The sequence below is a fragment of the Lynx rufus genome, unplaced genomic scaffold (genome assembly GCF_022079265.1).
Source record: "Lynx rufus isolate CCGP_SWC_20201006 ecotype Redwood Valley unplaced genomic scaffold, mLynRuf1.p SCAF_12, whole genome shotgun sequence".
Taxonomy (NCBI): Eukaryota; Metazoa; Chordata; class Mammalia; order Carnivora; family Felidae; genus Lynx; species Lynx rufus.
In genome coordinates, this window is record NW_025814826.1 from 65,597,149 (window position 1) to 65,623,485 (window position 26,337).

The following is a 26,337-nucleotide window of genomic DNA, read 5'->3' on the forward strand; positions in this document are numbered from 1 at the left end:
TTAAGCGTCCGACTCTTGATTTCAGCTCAGGTCATGATCTCATGGTTCGTAAGATCAAGCCCCGCATCGGGCTCTGTGCTGACAGCGTGGAGCCTGCTTGGGATCTCCCTCTCCCTCTTCCTCTCTCTCTCTGCCCCTCCCCGCCTCGCGGGAGTCTCAAAATAAATAACTAACCTTTAAAAAAGAAAAGAGAGAAAGAATGTCATCAAACTGAAAACTAAGGAAGAGACCAAGCCCTGAATTAGCTGTTAAAGTTGACACCTAGAGCTAGCTTTCCTAAATACACAAAAATTAGGAAAAAGACCCAGGCACAGAACTTTGAGGCCAGTCTACCAAGACACTTTATTCAAGTGTTCCAGAAATGAAACAATCATTGTAATCCATCAACAGTAAGATTCCATAAGATCAGTACTCAATAAAATCAGAAGAAAACGTCTCGTCCAAGATTTCTGACTCAACGGCTTTTATATTTTATGTAAACATTAGTCAGGTTTCACTCAGAGAGAAACGTAATCAATTACTCCTCCATGCTTAAGAGACAGGGAAGGAGTCCGGGCGGGAGGAAGGCACAGAGCTTACCTGGTCGGTGTCTGTTGGCTGCTTCAGCAGGGAGAGAGCTCCCCTGGAACCTGCGAGCTCCAGTCTTACCCCCAGTTCCACCAGGATAGTGACAGATGACAGACGCGGAACATAACCCTTCAAGGGCAGCTGGGTGTTTAAAAAACAAACAAACAAACAAAAAATACAATTAGTAAAGTTAGTGGCCCATCATGAGCTCAACCTGCAGGGCCTAAGAATGATCTGAACACGGAACAATTCGATTATGTAGAAATGCCAGTTTCTCCCCAAAACAAAGATGGTTCCTCCAGATCACGGGTTTTGTTCCCAACAGAAGCGTACCACCCACTACCTTTCCCACGCCCATGCCGAAGCTGGCAACACAGAACACTGTCGGGAGACTCGAGGTCTCACTGGGAGACTGAGCACACACGTGAAACAGGCCAGCCTCTTCATCCTTGTCACCAACACTTGAGTGCCCACCACGTGGCAGGCCCAGTGCCAGACCCTGACACTACAGAGCCAGGGAGCGACAGATGCTCCGGATCGAAAATGTTCAAAAATAAGACAGCAAAGCAGGCCCACAACACCTTGCCCCGCCATACGCCCTAAAATGCATCGGTTTCCTTTGGAGCAAACACCTGTAAGCCTGTCTGGTCCTCAAAGGCAGCCACGGTTACTTAGAGTACGGCCGGCAGGCAGGCAGAGCCTAAGAATCAAGCTCGGCCCCGGGCCTTCTAAGTTACTCTACAGTGTTCATGTCTATGACTGCAACGCTCCCCAAACCTTTTGGTCTTAACACCCCTTCGCGCTGTGAAAATCACTGAGGATCACAAAGAATTTTTTCTGTGCAGGTTACATCGACAGATATTTACCATATTTGAAACTATAACTAAAAACAGATTTTACTAGGTATGTGTTCACTCCTTTTTAAAATAATAATAATCCCACTATATATTATATATTAATGAACAATAACTATTTTCCAAAACAAAAATATAGGCTGGAAGGCTGGTACTGTTTTATATTTTTACAAATGTCTTTAATGTAATTAATGTAATGGCTTGATACAGTGAGCTGGAGTCTCCCATCTACCTCTGCGTTCAATCTGTGGTGATGTCACAGGTCACGTAGCCTCTGGGAAACGGCACTACACGTTCGTGAGAGACTGGACCAGGCAAACAGCATACAGCACAGGCCGTGCCCCCCCCCCGCCCTTCTTCAGGGACACTACCGACCCAGCTGGTCCCTATGTGGGTCATGAGCAGGGACCCTTCCTTCTGGATAAGTGCCCACCACAGGGGCCCTAATGTTACAGCTCCCTGAAGTATGGATATATTCCACCGACCAATCTCTAGCCCCCTTAAATCGAATTATGGAGTTTAAGTCCATTTTAAGAATTTCTTATATTTAATGGTTCCAGAGCACATTGCTAAACTTCCATTAAAGAACTTACTCCATTACTGTATTCTGACTCGTATTTATCGTAGTAGCTCACAGGCCTCCCGATTAATCTTTCCGGGAAAGAACCTGATTTCACTCCTTACCCACACAACATTTATTTAACAAGCGTTTATGGAACATGTACAATAAGCTGGGTTATGGACACACACAGACCACGCGTCCCACCCCACGCCGAGGAGATGGTCCCTGAAGGAAAAACGCATGTAAACACACAATTCCAGCACAAAGGGCAAGCTCCACGACAGACGGGGCTCTGGACAAGACTCTGCAGGCCCCCGCCGCCTGGAGGGGTGAGAAAAGGCTATCCTTTGAAGTAGGTTTTTTCCTCCTTTCTTTAGTTTTTCAAATTGAAATGTAACTCACAAAACTCACCCACTGAAAAGTCAGCAGTCGTTAGTACACAGACAGTTGGGCGACCATCACCACCGTCTAACTCCAGAACGTTTCCATCAGCCCCAAAAGAAACTCCACGGCCACCTCTACCTCTGGCAGCCAGGAATCGGTTCTCTGCCTATTCTGGACACTGCAGCTGATGGGTGGCCCTTTGTGCCCGGCTCCTCTGACTCTACGTGGTGCTATCAAGGTCCGTCGCATTTTATGTCTCTCGTGTTATCGAAGTACAGGGGACGTACCATGTGGTTCTGGTTTCGGGTGTATGCCACACGGACTGCACGACTCCATACGTCACTCGGTGCTCCTCGCGACAAGTGCGGTCACCCTCTGTCACCACTCCACGGTATTACGGTATTACTGACTATCCTCCCTGTGCTGTAACTTTTCATATTTTCACGCCTTCACGACATTCCACTGCGTGGACATACCACGTCTGGCTGACCCGTCCACCAGCTCGTGTACACACGGGGTTTTGAAGAATGAGGGCAGGAGGTGACTTCGGTGGGGAATGGCATTAGCAGAGGGCAAGATGTGCTTAAAAACAAACAAGCCCGGAGGAACACGGAAAGGCAGCCCATGATACAGGACAGTGTGTGGGGGTGCCTGCAGGACGCCGGGGCAGGCCCGGGTGGGGACGCGGCAGCAGACACGGCAGGAGGGCTGTCCCCGCCGATCCCCGACACCGACCAGACAGCCGACTGCCTCTCCTCCCTCATCCTTCATTTTTAGAATTCCTTTTCATTTTTCTCTTTTCTCTTATTGCAAATAACAGTTGCTGCAATCACATATCTGACATCTTCATGAGATGACCTTACCTCCGAGCCACAGGAAGTCATTGACTGAGCGGAGAAGTTCCACGGACATGTGGTAATGCACCAGAGAGTCCTGCAGCATCCCGGCCTGGAGGCACAGGTCCCCCACGTGCTTCCGCATGCGCCCCTGGCACCGCTTCTTGTAATGTCTAAAAAACACAACGCGTGGAAATGTGTCACTGCTAGCACGCACGACTTCTGCCCCCAAAGCACACTGGCTAAGCACTATTCAACCCTCTCACTACAAAAAAAAAAAAAAAAAAAAAACACTAAGAAGGCAACGGTAGGCTCTGTAATTGAGAGGCAGCAACCATCATTGCCAGTATGTGAGCTGGAACAGTCCCGACTTCAAAAACACCTGCCAGGTATCTCCTAGAGGGACGAGGTACGTGTGACTTCCACCATGCATTTCCCTCAGACAATATTTGAGTGGGATTTTCCTTCACAAATTTTCCTACTGTAACGTCAGCATGAGAAAGTTTATGTTTCAGCTTTTTAGAAAATCAATCACCTTCCACTTCCTTAAATTCAAACCTACTATTATTTTATAAAGAGAGTGATGTTTGTATCACAAGCCAGCCATTGGCTTTTGCAAATAAGACCTTTATCTTCACTACTTTAGAGCCAGCTTCAATAATGCCTTGAGAGGGCGGGGCCTGGGGCGTCACCAACAGCTCCTTAAATATTGGCAAGGATGTGCTATAAATAATGCAAAGGCTTCTCCCTCCATATCAACTGAAAACCAAAAAAAAAAATGTATCAAAATATTCGTTTATCATTTTTTAAATATTCCTATTCTTTTGAATATTAAATTTCTTCAAAGAGAAGTGTTTTTTTTTTTTTCAAGAAAAATCGCAGCTATATTAAATTTTTTTCTCACCGAGAAAGCCATCATATCAAGAATAAAAACCCCTACAGGAATCCAAAAGACGTGAAGTTTCTAGCTAACTGAGTGTTATTGACAGATCTCAGTACAAAGTTAAATCTTCACAGATCTAACTCTAACAAACACTATAAACTCTTTGGCCACCCCAGAATTTAGTCTTTCTGTTCCCAGTATGGGTTGTACTAAGATCATCACGTAAGGCAGGGGAGAGAGACGAGGAAAGCCCAGTCTCCTTCACAGCCACAACGCAGTGCTAGCATGCCCCCCTCCCCCACTAACAAGCCAGCCCTCCCCATAAGAAAACTCCACACCTATGCCACCCTGGCATCCCCAACCAGACGCCCTCATCTCTCTCCTCCTGGATACCTCCACAGCCTTCCAACGAGCCCCTCGCCAGTCTCCACTCCGTCCCCGCTACACTCACGCCCACCCAGAGCGGCCTTCCCGAAGCATAAATCTGATTCAGTCCCCCACTTCAAACCCTTCAAGGTTCCCCAGTACAGTTCTGGCTCCCCCACTGCGCCCCCCTGCGCTCTGCAGCCTTACCCGACCCCAGTGACCGCGGGCCCCACCTTCTGCCTCACTACTTCACGCTCTCCTTAGGCCTCACCTCATCTGATGGTCAGCTTCTCAAGACAGCCTTCCCTGCCTCCTACCTCTGCACTTTGGGCAGGCGTCCCTGCTGTGCTCCTAGAACATTCTAGCTGAATCAACTTCTGACATCTGTAAGCCCCAAAATGACACGTACGTTTTGCTTCCTACTGTGTATCCATTCCTCTCCCCTGGACGCTCAGCAGCACGTTTGCGATCGATAAACAGATGAATGGATGGGTCTCAAAGGGACTGAGCTGCTCCTGCCCGGCCCAACCCCCTCCTTCCACTGAACCCAAAACCAAGAACCCTCTCCTAAAGGCCACTCCCCACTGACCCCTTCACTGCCTCCCTCTGTTGTCAGTTCTGATAAAACCCAAGCTCCTCTGAAGCCCTGTATGACAGGCCCTCTCGAGTGTCCTCTCCACCAGGAGCAGCCCCCACCCTGAAGCCTGGGACACGGACCCCCGGCCCCCCAGCACAGGACACCTTCCTCAAGCCCCAACCCCACGAGCCTCCAGGCCTCCGCCCGGGCCGCTCCCACCACCTGAGCCGCCCTCATGGTCCCTTCACCTGGCTGGCTCTTATCCCGTCTTCAGAATACACACAGAGCCCTCTGTCTCCTGGAAATCTCCCCTTGTTATGTCCCTCAGGTCTTGGCCGGGCTGCCCCCCACAACACGACCGCAGTGTTACCATTCACCCCATTAAAAGCAGGGCCTCTCTGAGAGCATCTGGGGAGACGAGGAGGATGAGAGCAGAGAAGGGAGGAACAAAAAGCAAACACAGCCAGGGGCACCTGGGTGGCTCAGTCGGCTGGGCGGCCGACTTCAGCTCAGGTCATGATCTCACGGTCCGTGAGTTCGAGCCCCACGTCGGGCTCTGTGCTGACAGCTCAGAGCCTGGAGCCTGTTTCAGATTCTGTGTCTCCCTCTCTCTCTGACCCTCCCCCGTTCATGCTCTCTGTCTCAAACGTTAAAAAAAAATTTTTAAACAAAAAGCAAACACAGCCCAAGCCCCAAAGTCAAGGCTTCTCACGTGTGTGTCACAAGCCACCGGACCTGACGGGCAACAAAACTTCCACTTAATACCCGTGAAAACATCTCACCGTGATACCAACATGCAGGGACTTTGCACCCTACTGAGTAAAATTAGACAACAATGTCAACGGAACAGAAGTTCAGGACGCACCACTGTGTTCTCCGTTCCAACCGGAAAAGGACTCGGCATCCAAACGCACATTTCCCGCCTCCAGCAACGTTACTGTCAACTCCCGACACGTGGCTCAGCGTGCGAAGACTGCCACGGTGCTGAGTGACATACGTAGGGACTAATCGGCACCTTCCCCCTCCCCTGCCCCCTTCCCGTCTTAAACTGGCATTATTCCCCCTCGCGACAGAAGCCCCGTGACAGGCCCTCACTCTTCTCTGAACCCGCAAACATCGTGCCTTACCCTTAGAAGGGTCAAAACAGAACTGCTTCCTCCAAAGTCACTATCAACGTACTCAGGAGATTCTTTTAAAGTCTTTGCGGGGGAAAGACTATTCCAGAACTATCCACCAATCCTACAGGTCAGCTCCTGCTCCCAGTCCCCCCAGAGCCCTACCCAACGTGCCTTCTGCTCCATGGGACAGACCAGGAGTCTGGGACGCCCCCACTCCTCAGGCCTCTGCGCCCTCGCTCAAGGACCAGCGCCGCTCTATCCCACCGCCCCATGCGACTCTGGGTCCCAGGGGGCTCTCCTCCACCCTCCTGCTGCAGGAGCAGTCCTCCCGGGATGTAGGTCCAGCACACCATCCCTCCCCCCCCACCCCCCACCCCCGGGCTTACTTAGCAGCTGCCCTGCCCTCCAGCGCTTTTAAGATAAATGGCGCCAGCTCCCAAAATCCCAGTTTGTATGTTGAATAACATACCGGGCTTCCCTCCAGCCCACTGGTCACAGCCCCGGCCCCTCCTCCCACCCCAGTCTACACCTCGCTAGGTGAGCTCACCCACACCCTTGGTTCTAAACACAAGCCACATACCGACACCTCCCAGGGTGTCTCTCCAGTCCACTCTGTCACCTGCACTCCAGGCTCATAAATCCAACTGCCTCTTTGAAACAGTCACTTGAATATCGAACGAATACAGGCATGTAAAAACACGTCCAACATTCGCTCTGGAATTTGACCCCCAGCAGGTACCTCCAGTCCTTCCCAGCAGACAGCCCCACCACACTCCCAGCTGTTCAGGTCAAAACCCTGACTTTCTCACTTGATTTCCTCTTTTCCTCACCCCGCCCCCCCGCCCCCGGCCCAGTGACGAGCCGTGACATTTCTGTCCCTAAGTATACCTCAGTGCAGGACACGGCAAGCGTGCGCTGAGTGTCACAGCCCTCTGAAGAGAGGGAGGGCTCTCCTGGCACCGACACTCAGGGAAGGCACGTGGTCTCGCACAGGAGGCCGAGAAGACGGCCCAGAAAAAGAGGCTCATGGCTGTCCCGCAGTCTGAACTTTGAAGGGTCCAAGGTCTGGGAGAGCTCCCGCTGAATGCACCTACCTGCCAGAGGTGAGCAGGTGAGAAGGGAGGAGGCCGGGCAAGGCCACTCTTACACCAGTCCCCTGGGGCCTAGGGAGCAACGGGAAAGGTCCCGTGTTCCGGGGCACAGCCCGGCCATCACAGCATCCCTGCCCTGCCTTTCTGAAGGCGGACGGCTTCTCGTACTTGCTACACCGCACTCCTGCCTTAGTCCCCCACCCCGGAACATGAGGGACTCTTTCTGAAAGTCCAGCCAGTCTCAACTGAGGCAAAGTAAACGAAGGACAAAAGTATTCCCCTTCGGGCCAGAGCATTAAAGAAGAAATCAGGGCCTCCTGGCCAGCACGGTGGCCGCGGCAAAACCTCCCCCCCGGGGGAGCTGGGCCGGGGCGGGGGAACACAAGGACCTGGATCAGCCCCAGGTTCTCCCTCCAGGACCGAGCTTGGTTAACTGCTGGAGTTCCCCCCCCCCGCCCCCCGCAAACTAATGACACGCCCTTCAGTGACAGACGTGAGCCTCAACAAACACAGAAATGGCTAATTCTCGCCAACACGGCGTTTCATGAAGAGTAAAGGCTGCTGCAAGTAAGGGCCCGTTCGACCGCTCAGGTGAACCCCATGACCCGGCTCTGCATGCCTACTGGCTAACACACAAAGTCAGCTGTGGTCAACCACAGAGGTCCCTGTGTCCACAAGATCCGAATGAACTAGCTATTGAGAAGGCCACGTTTTCCTAATGCTTAGAAACAGTCCCTGTCATAAAAGGGCATGAGACCGGTGCAGACTGTTGGACAGTCTCTGCCCTTTGATGAGCGAGAGCTGCTAAGGTGAAGTGAAGTCAGTAGCATGCTGCGGGGGTGGGCAAGGGGCAACCGTGCCCTCCTCGGCGTCCCATCGCGTCCCTGCACCGGCGACCGCCGCAGGAGCTAAAGCACCGTCATGCACATCACACAGCAACAGCCAGGAAACACGTGCCCGAGGTGCTCATTCGAAAGCCAGAATGGGGCGAGGGGCCGCTGTCTTAGACTTTACAGGTTAAGATGCCCTGAGGAAAAGCCCGCGAAGCCACCCAAATCAATTAGCATCTCACTTCTTCAAAACGAACAAAAAAGATGAATCAGGGCTCGTTTGTCAGCAAATGCGAAGGAAGACCAAACAAGTTCCCCAAAGCAAATATTTTAAACAGATATCAAACACCCATGGGTTACGTGCTAAAAAAGCAAAAAAAAAAAAAAAAAATCTTTTAATAAGATGATTCAAAAATAAAAAGATGATCAGAGTAATACACATCCAGGCAGCGGTAAGTTTTGGTTTTTTAAAGCAGTAAAGGCAATGAGGAGGCAGCACACAGGGAAATCTAGCTATTTTCAAGGCAATATGTTCACAGCCTACCTTTTCAGACCCAACAACATACTCACAGGGCGGTATGACAGAAAAAAAAAAAAGGAAAAGAAAAGAAAGAGGAACAAGCAAAAATTAGAAACACACAAGAACAAAAATAACTTTCACGCCTACGACACTGCACGTCCAGGAACCTACCAATGGGCTCTCATGAGGCCAGGGGCACGCAGGATGGTCAAGTAAAATACACCCGCACCCCACGTTACTGGGAAGTGTGGGGCCTGCACTCAGCCGAGCCGGCCACGGGGCCTATCCATGTGGCCAGTGCACCAACCGAAACTTGGCCTTCACCTAGACATTTCCTTGTGAGCTGCAGAATACGATCTCATTTCAGTTGGACGCTCCTACAAGAGCTGCAGGAACGGAACCCGCTACACAGCAGTGAGAGCAACAGTGTTAGCAGAGATTACAGAAGAATGTATTTGATTTGAGGTCAAAAGAGAGCTGAGTGTTTACAGCACTCAGAGCAGAATGGACCCACCAGGAGGCCAGTTCAATCCACTGCCGCTTTTCCGGGGCCTAGAGCCACACCTGGCACGTGGAGGCCCTGACTCGATGCTTGCTGGTATTATTACCCGGCACGTGCCAGGCAGTGTCCCAAGACAGTCCTGTCTCTCCCTTCAAACCGTGAGCATAGATTTCAAAGGGCAAGAACAAGCTGGCATTCCCTGGTGGGTCTGCAACCTCAAAGCCAAGAAGTCGATGACTAAAATATGTCACTGGTGCCTCGTGTAGCAAAGGAGGATGTCCCAGGCATGGGGTCAGAGCGGGGTTCCCAGCTGCCTTTGAGGCTTCAGCCTCTCCCCCACTGGTCTGGGCGGCAGGGACAAGCCAGTCCGTGCCCGCACCACAGGCCGCTGCGGCTGGGGAGTGCAGGGGCTGTGTGCACGGTGCAGCCCCATGTGGTAAGGGACAGTGGCCAGGGCGCCCGCCCCACTGAGCACCGCTGTGGAGAGGGCTCAGTGGGCACCATAGCTCTGTCCCTCGTGGCTAACCAGCTCCTACACCTTGCCACCCCGGCCCCGAGGCGTAAAAGGGGAGGACCAGCATGTAGACCACAGGGCCACTGGGAGGACTGAGCACAGGTCACAGGTGCAACATGCCTGCCCCTTCCTTAGGCCACTAAAAGTGCATGTCGAGGAAATGAACACCACCCCAGACCCTGCAAAGCACCACAGGCAGGTGGAACTTGGGCTACTCTGTGCTCCCCACTCACAGGGCTGGCCTAGGGCCTGGTTTTTCTCGGTTCTGTGACAATTTCTCCTCCAACTTACCAACAAGCAGAAGGGCAGTGTTTGACCTTAGGTAAATTCAAGAAACTTACTGACCACCTACTCTGCAGTGGGCACTCTGCCAGCATGCACACTGGGTTACTTAAGCCTCACCCGGGAGACCCTGATCCACAATCTACAGAAAGGGACACAGAGGGGGACCTGGGTGGCTCAAGTCAGTTAAGCATCTGATTTTTGATCTCAGCTCAGTTCATGTCAGTTCGTGGGATCAAGCCCCACATTGGGCTCTGTGCTGACAGTGCTTAGCCTACTTGGGATTCTCTCTCTCTTCTCTCTATCCCTCCCAGCTCGTGTGCACATGCTCTCTCTGTCTCTCTTTCAAAATAAATAAACTTTAAAAAAAGAAGAAGAAGAAGAAGGGGCACCTGGGTGGCTCAATCAGGTAAGTGTCTGACCTTGGCTCAGGTCATGATCTCACAGTTGGGTTTGAGCCCCACATCGGACTCGCTGCTCTGAGTGCAGAGCCCGCTTTGGATCGCTCTGATCTCTATGGATCGCTGTGGATCTCCATGGATCACTCTGGTCTCTTTGGATCGCTCTGGTCTCTTTGGATCGCTCTGGTCTCTATGGATCGCTCTAGATCTCTATGGATCGCTCTGGTCTCTATGGATCGCTCTGGTCTCTTTGGATCGCTCTGGTCTCTATGGATCGCTCTGGTCTCTATGGATCACTCTGGTCTCTTTGGATCGCTCTGGTCTCTATGGATCGCTCTGGTCTCTATGGATCGCTCTGGTCTCTTTGGATCGCTCTGGTCTCTATGGATCGCTCTGGTCTCTATGGATCGCTCTGGTCTCTTTGGATCGCTCTGGTCTCTATGGATCACTCTGGTCTCTTTGGATCGCTCTGGTCTCTATGGATCACTCTGGTCTCTATGGATCGCTCTGGTCTCTATGGATCGCTCTGGTCTCTTTGGATCGCTCTGGTCTCTATGGATCGCTCTGGATCTCTATGGATCACTCTACATCTCTATGGATTGCTCTGGTCTCTTTGGATCGCTCTGGTCTCTACGGATCGCTTTGGTCTCTATGGATCGCTCTGGTCTCTACGGATCGCTCTGGTCTCTTTGGATCGCTCTGGTCTCTACGGATCGCTTTGGTCTCTATGGATCGCTCTGGTCTCTTTGGATCGCTCTGGTCTCTATGGATCGCTCTGGTCTCTTTGGATCGCTCTAGATCTCTATGGATTGCTCTGGTCTCTTTGGATCGCTCTGGTCTCTACGGATCGCTTTGGTCTCTATGGATCGCTCTGGTCTCTTTGGATCGCTCTGGTCTCTATGGATCGCTCTGGATCTCTATGGATCACTCTACATCTCTATGGATTGCTCTGGTCTCTTTGGATCGCTCTGGTCTCTACGGATCGCTTTGGTCTCTATGGACTGCTCTGGTCTCTATGGATCGCTCTGGTCTCTTTGGATCGCTCTGGTCTCTATGGATCACTCTGGTCTCTATGGATCGCTCTGGTCTCTATGGATCGCTCTGGTCTCTTTGGATCGCTCTGGTCTCTATGGATCGCTCTGGATCTCTATGGATCACTCTACATCTCTACGGATTGCTCTGGTCTCTTTGGATCGCTCTGGTCTCTACGGATCGCTTTGGTCTCTATGGATCGCTCTGGTCTCTTTGGATCGCTCTGGTCTCTATGGATCGCTCTGGTCTCTTTGGATCGCTCTAGATCTCTATGGATTGCTCTGGTCTCTATGGATCGCTCTGGATCTCTATGGATCACTCTACATCTCTATGGATCGCTCTGGTCTCTTTGGATCGCTCTGGTCTCTACGGATCGCTTTGGTCTCTATGGATCGCTCTGGTCTCTACGGATCGCTCTGGTCTCTTTGGATCGCTCTGGTCTCTACGGATCGCTTTGGTCTCTATGGATCGCTCTGGTCTCTTTGGATCGCTCTGGTCTCTATGGATCGCTCTGGTCTCTTTGGATCGCTCTAGATCTCTATGGATTGCTCTGGTCTCTTTGGATCGCTCTGGTCTCTACGGATCGCTTTGGTCTCTATGGATCGCTCTGGTCTCTTTGGATCGCTCTGGTCTCTATGGATCGCTCTGGATCTCTATGGATCACTCTACATCTCTATGGATTGCTCTGGTCTCTTTGGATCGCTCTGGTCTCTACGGATCGCTTTGGTCTCTATGGACTGCTCTGGTCTCTATGGATCGCTCTGGTCTCTTTGGATCGCTCTGGTCTCTATGGATCACTCTGGTCTCTATGGATCGCTCTGGTCTCTATGGATCGCTCTGGTCTCTTTGGATCGCTCTGGTCTCTATGGATCGCTCTGGATCTCTATGGATCACTCTACATCTCTATGGATTGCTCTGGTCTCTTTGGATCGCTCTGGTCTCTACGGATCGCTTTGGTCTCTATGGATCGCTCTGGTCTCTTTGGATCGCTCTGGTCTCTATGGATCGCTCTGGTCTCTTTGGATCGCTCTAGATCTCTATGGATTGCTCTGGTCTCTTTGGATCGCTCTGGTCTCTACGGATCGCTTTGGTCTCTATGGATCGCTCTGGTCTCTTTGGATCGCTCTGGTCTCTATGGATCGCTCTGGTCTCTTTGGATCGCTCTAGATCTCTATGGATTGCTCTGGTCTCTTTGGATCGCTCTGGTCTCTACGGATCGCTTTGGTCTCTATGGATCGCTCTGGTCTCTTTGGATCGCTCTGGTCTCTATGGATCGCTCTGGTCTCTTTGGATCACTCTAGATCTCTATGGATTGCTCTGGTCTCTTTGGATCGCTCTGGTCTCTACGGATCGCTTTGGTCTCTATGGACTGCCCTGGTCTCTATGGATCGCTCTGGTCTCTATGGATCGCTCTGGTCTCTATGGATCGCTCTAGATCTCTATGGATTGCTCTGGTCTCTTTGGATCGCTCTGGTCTCTACGGATCGCTTTGGTCTCTATGGATCGCTCTGGTCTCTTTGGATCGCTCTGGTCTCTACGGATCGCTTTGGTCTCTATGGATCGCTCTGGTCTCTTTGGATCGCTCTGGTCTCTGTGGATCGCTCTGGTCTCTGTGGATCACTTTGATCTCTATGGATCGCTCTGGCGCTCCTCCCCTGCTCGCTTGCTCTCTCTCTCTCAAAAATAAATATGAAGAAGAAGAAGAAGAGGAGGAGGAGGAGGAGGAGGAGGAGGAAGGCGGAGGAGGAGGAGGGGACTAAGAGACTAGGTGCCCAAGACCACGAAGCCGACACTCTCCCTCACTCAAGGGGACCTCCTCTAGGCAAACCATCACACGTCGTTCTCTTCCGTGCATGGACACAATGGCCACAGCACAGGGAAGCAGAGCAGGGGACAGACCGGGGGAACAAACAGCACAGAGAGCTAACCTGCAATTCTGGGGCAAAGTTCAGTTGTTGACTGAATCTCAGGGGAAATGTGAGGCCTGATCTTCTCCTGCTCTGTCCAACACCCCCTCTAATACAGAGAATGTGAACACACTTTCATCTGCATAAGGAGCTCTTTGGGAAGTCCCTGGTGGTGTTTCCGACACCCTGATGACGCTTGTCTAGGCTGACTGTCAGCGAGGAGTCAGACGCTGTGGCTATCGCAGGAAGAAGGGGCCTGACCCGTGCGCAGCACCCAGCCTGGGCGGCCAGACCTCCTTTCCTGCTCAGCTCAGCTAGCTCCTAGCTCTGGCGCCTCTCTTGCTTTGGCACCTCATCTACGAATTGAAGGGACGAGGATGAGTCAAAGTTTCAAACTGGGCACTGAGGCAGTGCTGTCCAATAGGGATAAAATGTGAGCCACGGAAATAAGACTTTCCTTCCAGTTGCCGCAGTTTAAAAAGTAAAAAACTACTGAAACTGATTTTAATATTTTGTTTAACTAATACACGTAGAATACTACCATCTGACATGTAAAAATATTAATGAGGCGCCTGGGTGGCTCAGTCAGTTAGGCATCTGACTTCAGCCCAGGTCATGATCTCAAAGTTCATGAGTTCGAGCCCCGCGTCAGGCTCTCTGCTGTCAGCATGGAGCCCACTTCGGATCCTCTCTTCCCCTCGCTCTCTGCCCCTCCCCCACTCGTGCTCTACATCTCTCTGTGTCTCAACAATAAATAACCATTAAAAAAATAAAAAATACATTAATGAGATATTTTCTTTTTTCCATGCTGAGTCTCAATATGTGCGTTTTACGTACAGCACATCTCAGCTCAGACTGGTCACCTCTCTGGTACTCACAAGCCACAAGGGGCTACCATGTTGGACAGCAGCTCAGGGGGTCCCACAAGGAGTCTGAAACGGGGGAGGAGGGGTACACACTAACCCTGCAAGGATTTCCCTTAACGGAAGGCTGGCCCATCCTTACAAGTCTGAAAACTGCGGACTGCACCTGTCCACCCCCCACTGCAGTGAAACTCTGCTATCTGCTTATCCCGTCTTGCCGTCCAGAAGCAGCCCGATCACGAAGCCTCTGGGCCCCTAGGTAAACTTACCTGCTATCTGTGTCCAGTCCCACAAAGTCCTTTTTCTCAAACGGGACACAGAGGAGGGGGATCTTATCCCCGGACTTGTCTGTGGCCCTGTCCAGACGCTTGGACTCGAGCACAATGAAGAGGGATTCGATGAAGTCCTCGATTCTCTTCTCCACCGCCTCACAGTCCTCGTAGTTGGGGTAGAAGGCCACATCGGTGCGCGGCTGCTCCGTGATCTCCCCCTGCAGCCCAAAGACAAAGAGGCGGGAGTCGTAGAGCGTGGAGCCGTAGATCTCCTTCTGCACGTGGAACTTCTCGAAGGTCTGAGGCCAGTCCTTGGCCGAGAAGCAGTCTGTGATGGTGATGAGGCCCACGACCTTGCGATGGGTCTGGAAGTCGCCCCACTCGTTGTTCTCCGGTGGGTAGTGGTGCCTGTAGCGGATGTAGAGCACCCGCTGGGAGTCCCGCACGCTGATCTGGCTCACGGAGGAGATCCTCTTGTAGATCCTGAAGAAGTTCTCTTCCGAGACAATGCCCACAGGCTGCACCACCACGAGGAGAGTCTGGTGGTCCTCGGCACATTGCATGTAGTCGGGGACACTCATTTTGAAGACCCTGCCCAAAGAGAGAAAGGGGACTTTGAGGTGCACGGGTGTTGAAGGCTGTCGGCCCACCTTGGGATACGGTGGTTCTGACGCTCACCACCGGGGAGGCCGGGTAAGCCCCATGCAAAGCCACGGGCTACAATCTGTCCTTGGACTCCTACACACGGCCACCACGGCTCTTATCACAATACCACAGCTCTCGGCCTAGGCCTCGAGGTCCTGCAGAAAAAGCGCGTCTCTCATTGTCTATTTCCAACACCTAGCCAGGTGCCGATGGAACCACTGAACTGCTCCCTCTTCCCCTCGCGAGACCTAATGAGAAGAACCACAGTGGAATCAGAAGATCTGGATTTGAACTCCGGTCTACAGGACATAAATGGTTTATATGTGTAGTATCTCACTTAAACCTATCCGTAACACCACCTCAACTCTACTGGTGAAGGACCTGAGGCAAAGAGAGCCCCCGAGAGGCAGTGTTTGAGCCCGAGCCCCACAGCAGGTGCCACACGGCCCCCTACCCCTCCTAGCAGGCATTCTCCAAACATTCTCTTCCACGCCGCCTCAGAAAGAACCACACCCACCGCAGCGTTCAACAGAGAGGTATGGCAGGCCCTGGGAGACTTCTCAAGCCCTCAAGGGCCGGGGCTGAAGGCGGAGATTTAAGGTTTTCTGCTTCTCAAAAGGAGGCATGGCTTTAAAAGCAACAGCAAAACACATATCTGGTCCAGGCCTTCACTGCACAGAGACGAAGGGAGGCCCAGAATGGCAGTGGACAGGCCCTACAGACAAGGACCATGGACAGGCCCTACGGACAAGGACCACGGACAGGCCCTACGGACAAGGACAAGGACAGGCCCTATGGACAAGCACCGCAGACAGGCCCTATGGACAAGGACAAGGACAAGCCTTATGGACAAGCACCGCGGACAGGCCCTACAACAAGGACAAGGACAGCCCCTATGGACAAGGACAAGGACAAACCTTACGGACAAGGACCGCAGACCGGACCTACAGACAAGCACCATGGACAGGCCCTATGGACAAGGACAAGGACAAGCCTTATGGACAAGCACCGCGGACAGGCCCTACGACAAGGACAAGGACAGCCCCTATGGACAAGGACAAGCCTTACAGACAAGGACCGCACACAGGCCCTACGGACAAGGACCATGGACAGGCCCTACGGACAAGGACAAGGACAGGCCCTATGGACAAGCACCGCAGACAGGCCCTATGGACAAGGACAAGGACAAGCCTTATGGACAAGCACCGCGGACAGGCCCTACGACAAGGACAAGGACAGCCCCTATGGACAAGGACAAGGACAAACCTTACGGACAAGGACCGCAGACCGGACCTACAGACAAGCACCATGGACAGGCCCTATGGACAAGGACAAGCCTTATGGACAAGCACCGCGGACAGACCCTACGACAAGGACAAGGACAGCCCCTATGGACAAGGACAAGCCTTACAGACAAGGACCGCACACAGGCCCTACGGACAAGGACCACGGACAGGCCCTACAACAAGGACAAGGACAGCCCCTATGGACAAGGACAAGGACAAACCTTACGGACAAGGACCGCAGACAGGACTTACAGACAAGCACCATGGACAGGCCCTATGGAAAAGGACAAGGACAAGCCTTACAAACAAGGACCGTAGACAGGCCCTAAGGACAAGCACCGTGGCAGGCCCTATGGACAAGCCTTACGGACAAGGACCACGCACAGACAGGCCCTACGGACAAGTGCCGTGGACAGGCCCTACGACAAGGACAAGGACAGGCCCTGTGGACAAAGACAAGGACAAGCCTTACGGACAAGGACGGCAGACAGGCCCTACGGACAAGCACCACAGACAGGCTCTAAGGACAAGAACAAGACTTAGGGACAAGGACAAGCCTTACGGACAAGGACCGCATGCAGACAGGCCCTACGGACAAGCACCGTGGACAGGCCCTACGGACAAGGACCGTGTCGCGGCAGCACCTGCAAGTCCTGGGCGCTGTGGAGGCATGAAGTGTCCACGAGGCCCAGGAGAACAAGTGCATAGAAGAAAGAAAGAAAAGACAAGGACAAGCACACAGGCCTTCTCTCCACAGTGCTGTACGGTGAAGTGTCACCAAGTTATTCAGTATGTTTGCACCCAAAATCGAGGTGTCACAGGTTACAGAAGTTGGGAATTTTGAGTCACGATGGAAATCCCAGGCTTTGCTATGGCGTTCCCACTTCCTGCAGGGGCTCAGCGGGCACTCTGAGCCAGGCTGAGCCATGAGCTCTCCCAAATACAGATCCTTATTAACATGTGCACACATCACACCTAGACCCACCTAAGAAAAGCCACCTACAGATAAGATCGAATTAATGAAATTTAAAGCAGCCAAGTAACCCACGTTATCAGCAAAAAGGATGCTGCCAGCCCATTAGGTGGCAGAGGACATGAAGGCAGGCACAAGTCCTTCGAGTATGTCCCTGGCTGTCAAGCTATGTGACCACGAGTCGCATAGTTTCACCAAGGTTTAGTTTTCTTTTTTGTGAGGGGCTCTGGTTGACATTAATGATGTGTAAAAGCTCATCATTCACATGCCCAACATTTAGTGACAACTTCCCACATGCCAGGCTCCGTACAGAGGAAAAGACAGGGTCCCACACATATTCATGAGTACAAAGAGAAGAAAGATGTTAATCCTCCCCAACCTGGTATATAGATTCAATGCTACTCTGATTAGACTTCCTACCGGGAAGTCTATATATATATATATATATATATATAGACTGTCAAGAACAGCCAAGAATCACCACTGAGGAGGGGCATGTGTCCCCCTCCCCAACAGCAAGACCAGATACAACTACAACTGCTAACAGGATAGAGGGTTTCTTTTGGGGCTGATGAAATGTTGTAAAACCAGTGGTGGTTACGTAGCTCTGTGAATACACTAAAAACCACTAAATTGTAGATTTAAATGGGTCAAATGTATGGTATATAAATTACATTTCAATAAATCTGTGGAGGGGAAAAAAGACCACATAAAAAGCTGCAGTCAGCATGAGGCTGGCACAGGGATAAAAAGAAAGATGGACCGTGATCATGCCCAGACCCAGACCCACACATACATGGTCATTTGAAATATGGTAGAGGTGCCATTGTAGAGCAGTAGGACAGGACAGACTCCCCAATAAATGACACCGAGACAATGGGTAATCCATGGGTAAGAGACACTTGACCCAATCAGAATATGGGGAAAATGCTCAAATAGGTATCTTTGAAGAGGAAACTCAAACAGCCAAGACATGGACAGAAGGATGCCCTGCTTCAATGACAATCAGGAAAAAGCAAATTAAAGCCATAGTGATAGACCATTTCACACCCAAAATAAATGGACAAAATAAAAGTTTTATTGTGGGGGCGCCTGGGTGGCTCAGTCGGTTAAGCGTCCGACTTCAGCTCAGGTCACGATCTCACGGTCCATGAGTTCGAGCCCTGCATCGGGCTCCGGGCTGACGGCTCAGAGCCTGGAGCCTGCTTCCGATTCTGTGTCTCCCTCTCTCTCTGCCCCTCCCCCGTTCATGCTCTGTCTCTCTCTGCCTCAAAAATAAATAAATGTTAAAAAAAAATTTTTTTTTAAAGTTTTATTGTGGTAAAATGTACATATCATAAGGTTTACCACTATGGCGCTGAGTATATTCACATCATTGTATAGCTGCTTCCAGAACTTTTCCATCTCTCCCACCTCACACGCTGCACTCAGTGGACAACGACCCCCCAACCCCGCCCTTCCCGTCCCTGGTAGCCACCATTCTGACTTTCTGTCTCTGTGAATTTTTTTTTAATTTCTTTAATATTTGTAAAGTTTTGAGAGAGAGAGAGAGAGACAGAGCATGAGCAGGGGAGGGGCAGAGAGAGAAGGAGACACACAGAATCGGAAGCAGGCTCCAGGTTCTAAGCTGTCAGAGCAGAGACTGACATAGGACTCTCAAACTCACAGACCATGAGATCACAACCTGAGCCAAAGTTGGACGCTTAACCGACTGAGCCACCCAGGCGCCCCACTGTCCCTGTGAATTTAGGTGCTCTGGATCCCTCGTGTAAGTGGAATCATACACTATGTGTCCTTTTGTGACTACCTTATTTCGCTTAGCAGAGTGTATTCAGGGCTCATCCGTATTGTAGCATGGGTCAAAATTTCCTTCTTTTCGAATGCTGAGTAATATTCCACTGTATAGATATACTATTTATTGGGGCACCTGGGTGGCTCAGTCAGTTAAGTGTCCGACTTCAGCACAGGTCATGATCTCACAGTTTGTGGGTTCGAGCCCCGTGTCGGGCTCTGTGCTGACGGCTCGGAGCCTGGAGCCTGCTTCGGATCCTGTGTCTCCCTCTCTCTCTGCCCGCCCTGCTTGCGCTCTGTCTCTCACTCTCAATAAAAATTAAAATAAATAAAAAAATTTTTAAAAGTAACTCTCCTATATGACAGTGGCCATACAGACTGGTACATCCTAGGCAACTCTGGCCTGCAGACGGCAGGAGACATAAACAAAGGTTCTTAGAAGCCAGAACTAAAGACAACCCAAATGTCCACTGTCAGGAGAATGGATAAATGAACTGCGGCCTTCCAACGTAACGGAATACTACAGAACAGTGAACGTGAATGACCCAGGAACATGGTTGAATCTCAACAACACGATGGGCAAATAAAGATGTGGATTAACGCAAAGAGTGTAATTCTCCCCCCTTACATAAAATTAAAAACCAGGCAACACTAAACAATATACTGTTTAGGGATATTTACACGCATGGTAAAACCATAAAGAAAAATAAATTTTATGTCCATCAACTGATAAATGGATAAAGAAGATGTGGTTTATATATACAATGGAATACTACTTGGCAATGAGAAGGAAGGAAATCTGGCCATGTGCAGCAACGTGGATGGAACTAGAGGGTATTACGCTAAGTAAAATAAGTCAGAGAAAGACAGAATACCATAGGTTTTCACTCACGTGTGGATCTTGAGAAACTTAACAGAAGACCACGGGGGAGGGGAAGGGAGAAAAAAAGTTACAGAGAGAGAGGGAGGCAAACCATAAAAGCCTCTTGGATACTGAGAACAAACTGAGGGTTGATGGGGGGTGGGGGAGAGGGGAACGTGGGTGATGGGCATTGAGGGCACCTGTTGGGATGAGCACTGGGTGTCGTATGGAAACCAATTTGCCAATAAATCATATTATAAAAAAAGAAAGAAAAATAAATGTGGGTAGTGGCTCCTTGCATGGCAGAGAGGAGTGCAGTTCGAGAGAGACACAGCAGGCTTCTGAAGCAGTAGTTCTGTCCCATTCCTTAAGCTGAATGGCAGACACGGGGGCATGAGTTTTGCCATTCTTTAAACTATACATAAACATTACATATACTTTTGCTATCGTCTGTATTTTAAAATTTCTAAAGAGTTGAAAAAGGGAGAAGGTCCAACTTCAAGGAGCTTACAGCCTACTTGTCAGCAGGTCAACTAGTTTTGGAGGACTTGGGGAGGGGGGTTGATTTTTTCTTATTTTAGAGATGGGGGAGGGACAGAGAGAGAGAGAGAGAGAGAGAGAGGGAGAGAGAGAGAATCTCAAGCGGGCCCTTCAATCTCCCAACCGTGAGACCAAGACCCAAGCCAAAATCGAGTCAGATGCTCAACCAAGTGAGCTACCCAGGCGTCCCCAGGTCAAGTAGTTTTAGAGCCTCGCCTCTGCACCTGTCCTCTGTCAGCAGGGTATGCTGCTCAGTCCTGCAATGCCTTCTTCTCTGAGCAAGAAAACTGAGACACAAAAGAGGCAGCTGCAGGGGCGCCTGGGTGGCTCAGTCGGTTGAGCGTCCGACTTCGGCTCAGGTCATGATCTTGCGGTCCGTGAGTTTGAGCCCCGCATCAGGCTCTGTGCTGACAGCTCAGAGCCTGGAACCTGCTTCGGATTGTGTCTCCCTCTCTCTGCCCCTTCCCTACTCATGCGCGCGCTCTCTCTCCCTCTCTCTTAAAAAATAAACAAACTTAAAAAAAAAAAAAAGAGGCAGGTGTGTTACAGGCACAGATCCACCTGAAGATGGGTGGACGGGGGGTCTTGGACACGGGTCTCAGGACAGGTGTTCCGTTTCCCTAGCCTCAAGTAAAATGAGAAAAACCAGAATAAAACTAACCTTACATAAATTTAGTAGGTGCTTTACAAATATTCACTACTATTGTAATTGATGGTAATGAGCTTCCACATTTTTTGGCCTTAAAACACCCTGGTTTTTACAAAATGTTGGTGAGAATAGATGGCGGTTATTTTTCCATTGTCCTATCTAGGCCAACACTAACACTGGCATGCCTGTCTCTGACCCCCAGTTTTTCAGAATTTACGAATCTATGAAATCTAAACAAATAAGTCACCCTGAACCAAATGATCCCTCTGGGTCCCTTCCAGTTCTAACAAGGCACTAAAAGACACCAGCAATCAAATCCACGCCCCAGGTCAACAAACCTTACAGCAGCCTCACGCAAGGATTATCCCTGAGGCGGCTCAGTTTCAGCACACTTCTTCACTTTTGCCCCAAATTCAAAATACACATCTAACACAGGAGGAAACTGGTCTCACGCAAGCTGGAGAAAAGAAATCCACTGGGCTCTGTATAACGTGCCCTACTGAGATTTCCCATCAATCCTAAGAAAGAAGTATTATTGTCTTTAATCTTACAGATGAGGTAAGGCTCAGTCATTCTGCTCACCATCTCCTAATAGTAAGTGACAAGCTGGCACCAGGTGCCAGGTTCATGCTTTTCCACTGGCTTCTTCAAGGGAGGTGATGAAATAAGACCCAGCATTGAGCCAGTCGTAGTGCCTGAGACTCCTCTAACACAATATTAAAACATCAAAACTACATTTCTTCAACATGGTAGTTCCCCCAAAAGCTAAACATAAAGCTACCGTATAAACAGCAATTCTACCCGGAGGTACCTACCAAAGAGATTCGAAAACATACGCCCACGCAAAAACTTGTCCACAAATGTTCGCAGCGGCCTTATTCTTAATAGTCAAAAAATGGAAACACCACCAGTGTCCATCAACTGATGAACGGATAACCAGAATGTGGTCTATCCAACAATAGGCTATTACTCAGCCATAAAAGGGAACAAAGTACTGATGATACAGCTACCACACGGGTGAACGTTGAAGACATGCTACGTGAAAGACGGCCAATCACAAAAGGCCACACACTGTATGACTCCACTTATATGAAATGCCCACAACATGCACATCCGTGGAGACAGAAGGTAAACTAGGGGCTGCAGGACCAGAGAATAAGTCGCTAGCAAGGAGAAAGGAGTTCTTTTTGAACTGATAAAAAATGTTCTGATACGACGATGGTTGCACGACTGTGAATATAGCAGAACCATGCGGCTGTACATTTTAAATGGGTGGATTTTGTGGTATGTGAGTGATAGCTCAATAAACCAGTTATTTAAAAAATTGCGTTTCTTGGGGCGCCTGGGTGGCTCAGTCGGTTGAGCGTCCAACTTCGGCTCAGGTCATGACCCCACAGTTCGTGAGTTCCAGCCTCACGTGGGGCTCAGTGCTGAGGGCACAGAGCCCGGAGCCTGCTTGGGGTCCTAGGTCTCCCTCTCTCTCTCTCTCTGCCCCTCCCCCACTTAAGAGCCTGCCCCCCCCAACTCATGTTCTCTCTCTCTCTCTCAAAAACAAACATTTTAAAAAATTTAAATAAAATAAAATAATAATAAATAAGTAGTTATACTTCTTGACAACTATTTTTCCCTCTATACTACGAGTCTGCCACACAATTTAAGAAAAACAAACAGAACCCTGCCAGGAGATCTTTAGTATGGCAATATTCCTGGGTCTCCAACATCATGCCTCCGATGCTGTTGTGTCATGTTCCCAAGCACTCGCTGGGCTGGATTAGGGACTGGCTGCAATTATTTTTCAAAAATTGCCAGTCACTAGTTTAAACTGGTGGGGGGGGGGCGGGGAGCGGTGATGGATGGAGGATGTCACAGCCCCACGCCTTCAGTTCATTTTGAACTAAACCGAGCCCTGTTCAACATTTTAATCCCTCTCTCTAGAAAAAAAACATAGGAACTCAACAAGCACCCTGTCTGAACACCAGAAAACCGTGGGTTAAAAGACATCTGTGCCGGCGGTTCCCGAGGAGAGGAGCGTAGGCAAGCAGAGTGCGGGCACGCGTCTGTCCCCGCCACCCCAGTGGGGTCAGCCGGAGTTGACCACGCGAAGATCTCATCCCGGGGAAGAGCGCCTGCGGGCGCCGAGCTCACTCGGAGGCACTCTCTACCCCGCGCAGAGCCAGGATGGCAGGCACAGGGGGGAAGCCCCGGGCAGGCCGGGCGCCCCGCCGGGAGAGAGACCGGCGCCCGCCGGGGGTCCCCAGACCCGGCTCGGCGCAAGAGGGGAGGGGGCCGCCGCCGCGCGCCGCGGAGAGCAGGGCCCGGGACCCCAGGGTGGCAGGTGCTGACGCGGCCCTGGACACGTGTGCTGCGGGAGCCGGGCAGGGTCACGGGCTGGGGCGGGTGCGAACTGGACCCCGGCCCGGGCAGGTGCGGGCTCACTCGCGCCGTCGCTCGCCGCCACACACAGGCAGCCCTCCCGCAGCCGGCCGAACCCCGGCCCGGAGCCCCCCACCTCGCACTTACACAGCCGGCGCCCCGGGCCCGGAGCAGGAGCCGACGGCCTGGCGGGCGGCGGAGCCGAGCAGCCTCTGCGGCCGCTCCCCCTACTCAGAGCTGGCGCTTCCTACCGGCGGCCGCGCCGGCACCCTCCTGCGCATGCGCGGGGCCAGTCCGGGCCCGGGCTCCGCTCCGGGTTTTACGAGAGACGCGGAGGGCCGCAGGGAGGGGGAAGAGAGAGGGGAAAGGAGAGGAGAGGGGAAGGGAGGGAAGGGACAGCAGATACCGGGAGAAAGCCTCCCCTCCTGGGTCGCCACACCCCGCAGGGTGTGTGTCTCAGCGCCACTTTCTAACCCCCTCGAGGCGCGCTGCTCAAACTTCAACGCCCCTGCCGAGGCCCGGCAAGACCCCTAAAGTGTCAGCCCACCGCCCCCTCCCCCTGCCAGGCTCCCCTCCGCCCCGGGGACCAAACACCCACAGAAGGGATCGCTGATGTTCAGAACTACCTGTTGGCTGTAGAAGTTCTCCTTTTGCAGGCTTGGAAACTGAGGCACGCGCGGTCTAAGCGTCCTCCTGGGCGTGCTTCACCCGCGCAGCAGCCGGGCTGGGCAGGGGCGCGAGGTGAAAAGTCAGAGCCAGAGCAGGAGCGTGGTCCGATCCCTCGTGGGTGGAACCTCTACCCCCCTGGAGGGCCCCAGCAATCCATCCGCACCCAGCCCCCACCGACCCCGAAATGTACCGGGGGCGGGGCAGCTGCTCCAGAGGGCAGAAGCCACTTAAGGATTTAAACTTCTCTATTTTAAAAATAAATTTAAAAGGAATTTACATACATACCTTAGATCATCCACAGTATGTTTGGAAAGACACACAAGGAATTGTTAATGGTGCATCTCCAGAAAGGGCTTCGAGAACTGAGGGTGGTGGAGGGAGACATTCCTTCCCTTGTGCATCTTTGTGTTCTGTTTAAATATTTTACCATGAGCATGTATTTCTTTTTCAATTAAAAAAAAAAATGTTTCTAGGGGCACCTGGCTGGATCAGTCGGTTAAGCGTTGGACTCTTGATCTCAGCTCAGGTTTTTATGTCAGGGTCCTGAGTTGAATCCTTGCATTGGGCTCCCAGCTGGCGATGAACTCTACTTAAATTTAATTAATTAATTCTTTTAATGTAATAGAAGACCAGAAAGGTCCCCTCAACAAATACAGCAGCCATGAAAACCCATGTTTGCTTTGAGTCAGGCAAGCATTTATTGCCTCTTTGCTACGTGCCCAGTGCTGTTTTATGACTTACTTTATTATTCATGTTTTCTATAAAATAATAAAATGCTATCCCTCATCCTCGTCCAGGGCCAGTGGAAAATCAATTGAGTTTTTATTGAATTGTTTTCCAAAGAGTAGGAATGAGTTATAAGCAGAACAGATCTTCAGGGAAAAACGAGTAGAGCAGATTTCCAGCATACCAGAGAACCAGGAAGTGTTTTCAACAGAGGCACACAGGGACTGAGCGAGAGCGCCTTCATGACAACACAAAAAGATGCCCATAGTGCCTGCTCCATGGCACCAGGAGCGAATGCTGACAGTTACAGAAAACAGCCATCTACTGGGCCACCCTTGATGGAGGTCTGTGTGCCAGGAGTAGAGCTCCATGACTTAGCTCACACTGTCTTCATAACCTCCATGCAGAGTAGCTATTCTTAGTGTTGATGTCCAGAAAGGACACACCTCTTGGCTGTGGTTACACAAATGGCTGGTGTCATTTAGGGATTCAAATCCAGGGCTGTCTGACTCCATGGCCTGTGCTCTTTCCATAGTCTTCCTCTGTTCTTATTCTCTAAATGAATAAGACAAGCAATTAAAAAGCGAGACTGAAAGCTGGCAAAAGGAAACACTGCTATTTTAGTACAGTGTTTCTCTGTTTACAGTGCACTCACTTATACTAATTTATTTTATTGTTCCAGCAAGTCTGAGAGAGAGAGAGAGAGAGAGAGAGAGAGAGAGAGAGGGAGAGAGAGGAGACTAGCTACATTTTTACCAACGAGAAAGCTGAGGCCAGAGAATGTAGGGGCTGGCATTCAAATGGGTCCATGGGGCTGTCCACACCAGTCCAGGGCTGTCTTGCTCCTGGAGTTGTGCCCCTTTCATAGCTTTAACATTTCCCGGGTGTCTCATCTGAATGTTCAGAATTCAAAGAAGATCACAAAATCTGCTCGGACTGGAAGGAGCCTCTAAAGTAATCAGGTCCAACCTCACCCATACCAGATCCCTTCTACAAAAGTCTTAGTGGAGGTGGAAAGTTTGATGATACAGAGCTCTATTAGGAAGTTCTCCAATAAAATGAGGCAGAATTTGAGGCTTATCAGAAACATCCCAAAGATGAGGACCAACGCCCAGGAGGCTTTGTGGAGTTGAGAACCGTCACTGAAACATGAGTCACGAGTGCAGGGAGAGCACCTACCCCATCACTCACTAACTACACAACCTCAATGTCTTCATCCATAAAACGAGGATAATCACTTCATGGGCGGTCGCCAGGTTTCAATAAAATCACATAGGAGACACAGTGGGGCAGACTGGGGTTCCATCTCAACACTGTCACATGCTGCTTCTTCAGCTTTGGGAGAGGGTGAACACATACCTTGATTTCTCTGAAACAATCCCAGTTTATGCCTGTTGTCCTGACTACAAGTGTTCTGGTCAAGCGATATGATCTCCCCACTTTGGGCCAAGTCCATCACCCC

General features: G+C 51.0%; 1 protein-coding gene across 2 annotated transcripts in view; it reads right to left on the reverse strand.

Moving 5' to 3' along the window:
• Positions 1-23,716, reverse strand: part of TRAPPC9 (trafficking protein particle complex subunit 9) — a 575,309-nt gene extending 551,593 nt beyond the window's left edge. For both annotated transcript variants that reach the window (XM_047074228.1, XM_047074227.1), the window contains exons 1-4: positions 23,628-23,716; positions 14,359-14,952; positions 3,231-3,376; positions 580-708 (exon numbers count right to left, since the gene is read on the reverse strand). In XM_047074228.1, coding sequence (XP_046930184.1) covers positions 580-708; positions 3,231-3,376; positions 14,359-14,942 — 859 coding nt within the window. In that variant the 5' untranslated portion in view covers positions 14,943-14,952; positions 23,628-23,716. The remainder of the gene's footprint in view (positions 1-579; positions 709-3,230; positions 3,377-14,358; positions 14,953-23,627) is intronic.
• Between the last annotated feature and the right edge of the window lie 2,621 nt (positions 23,717-26,337).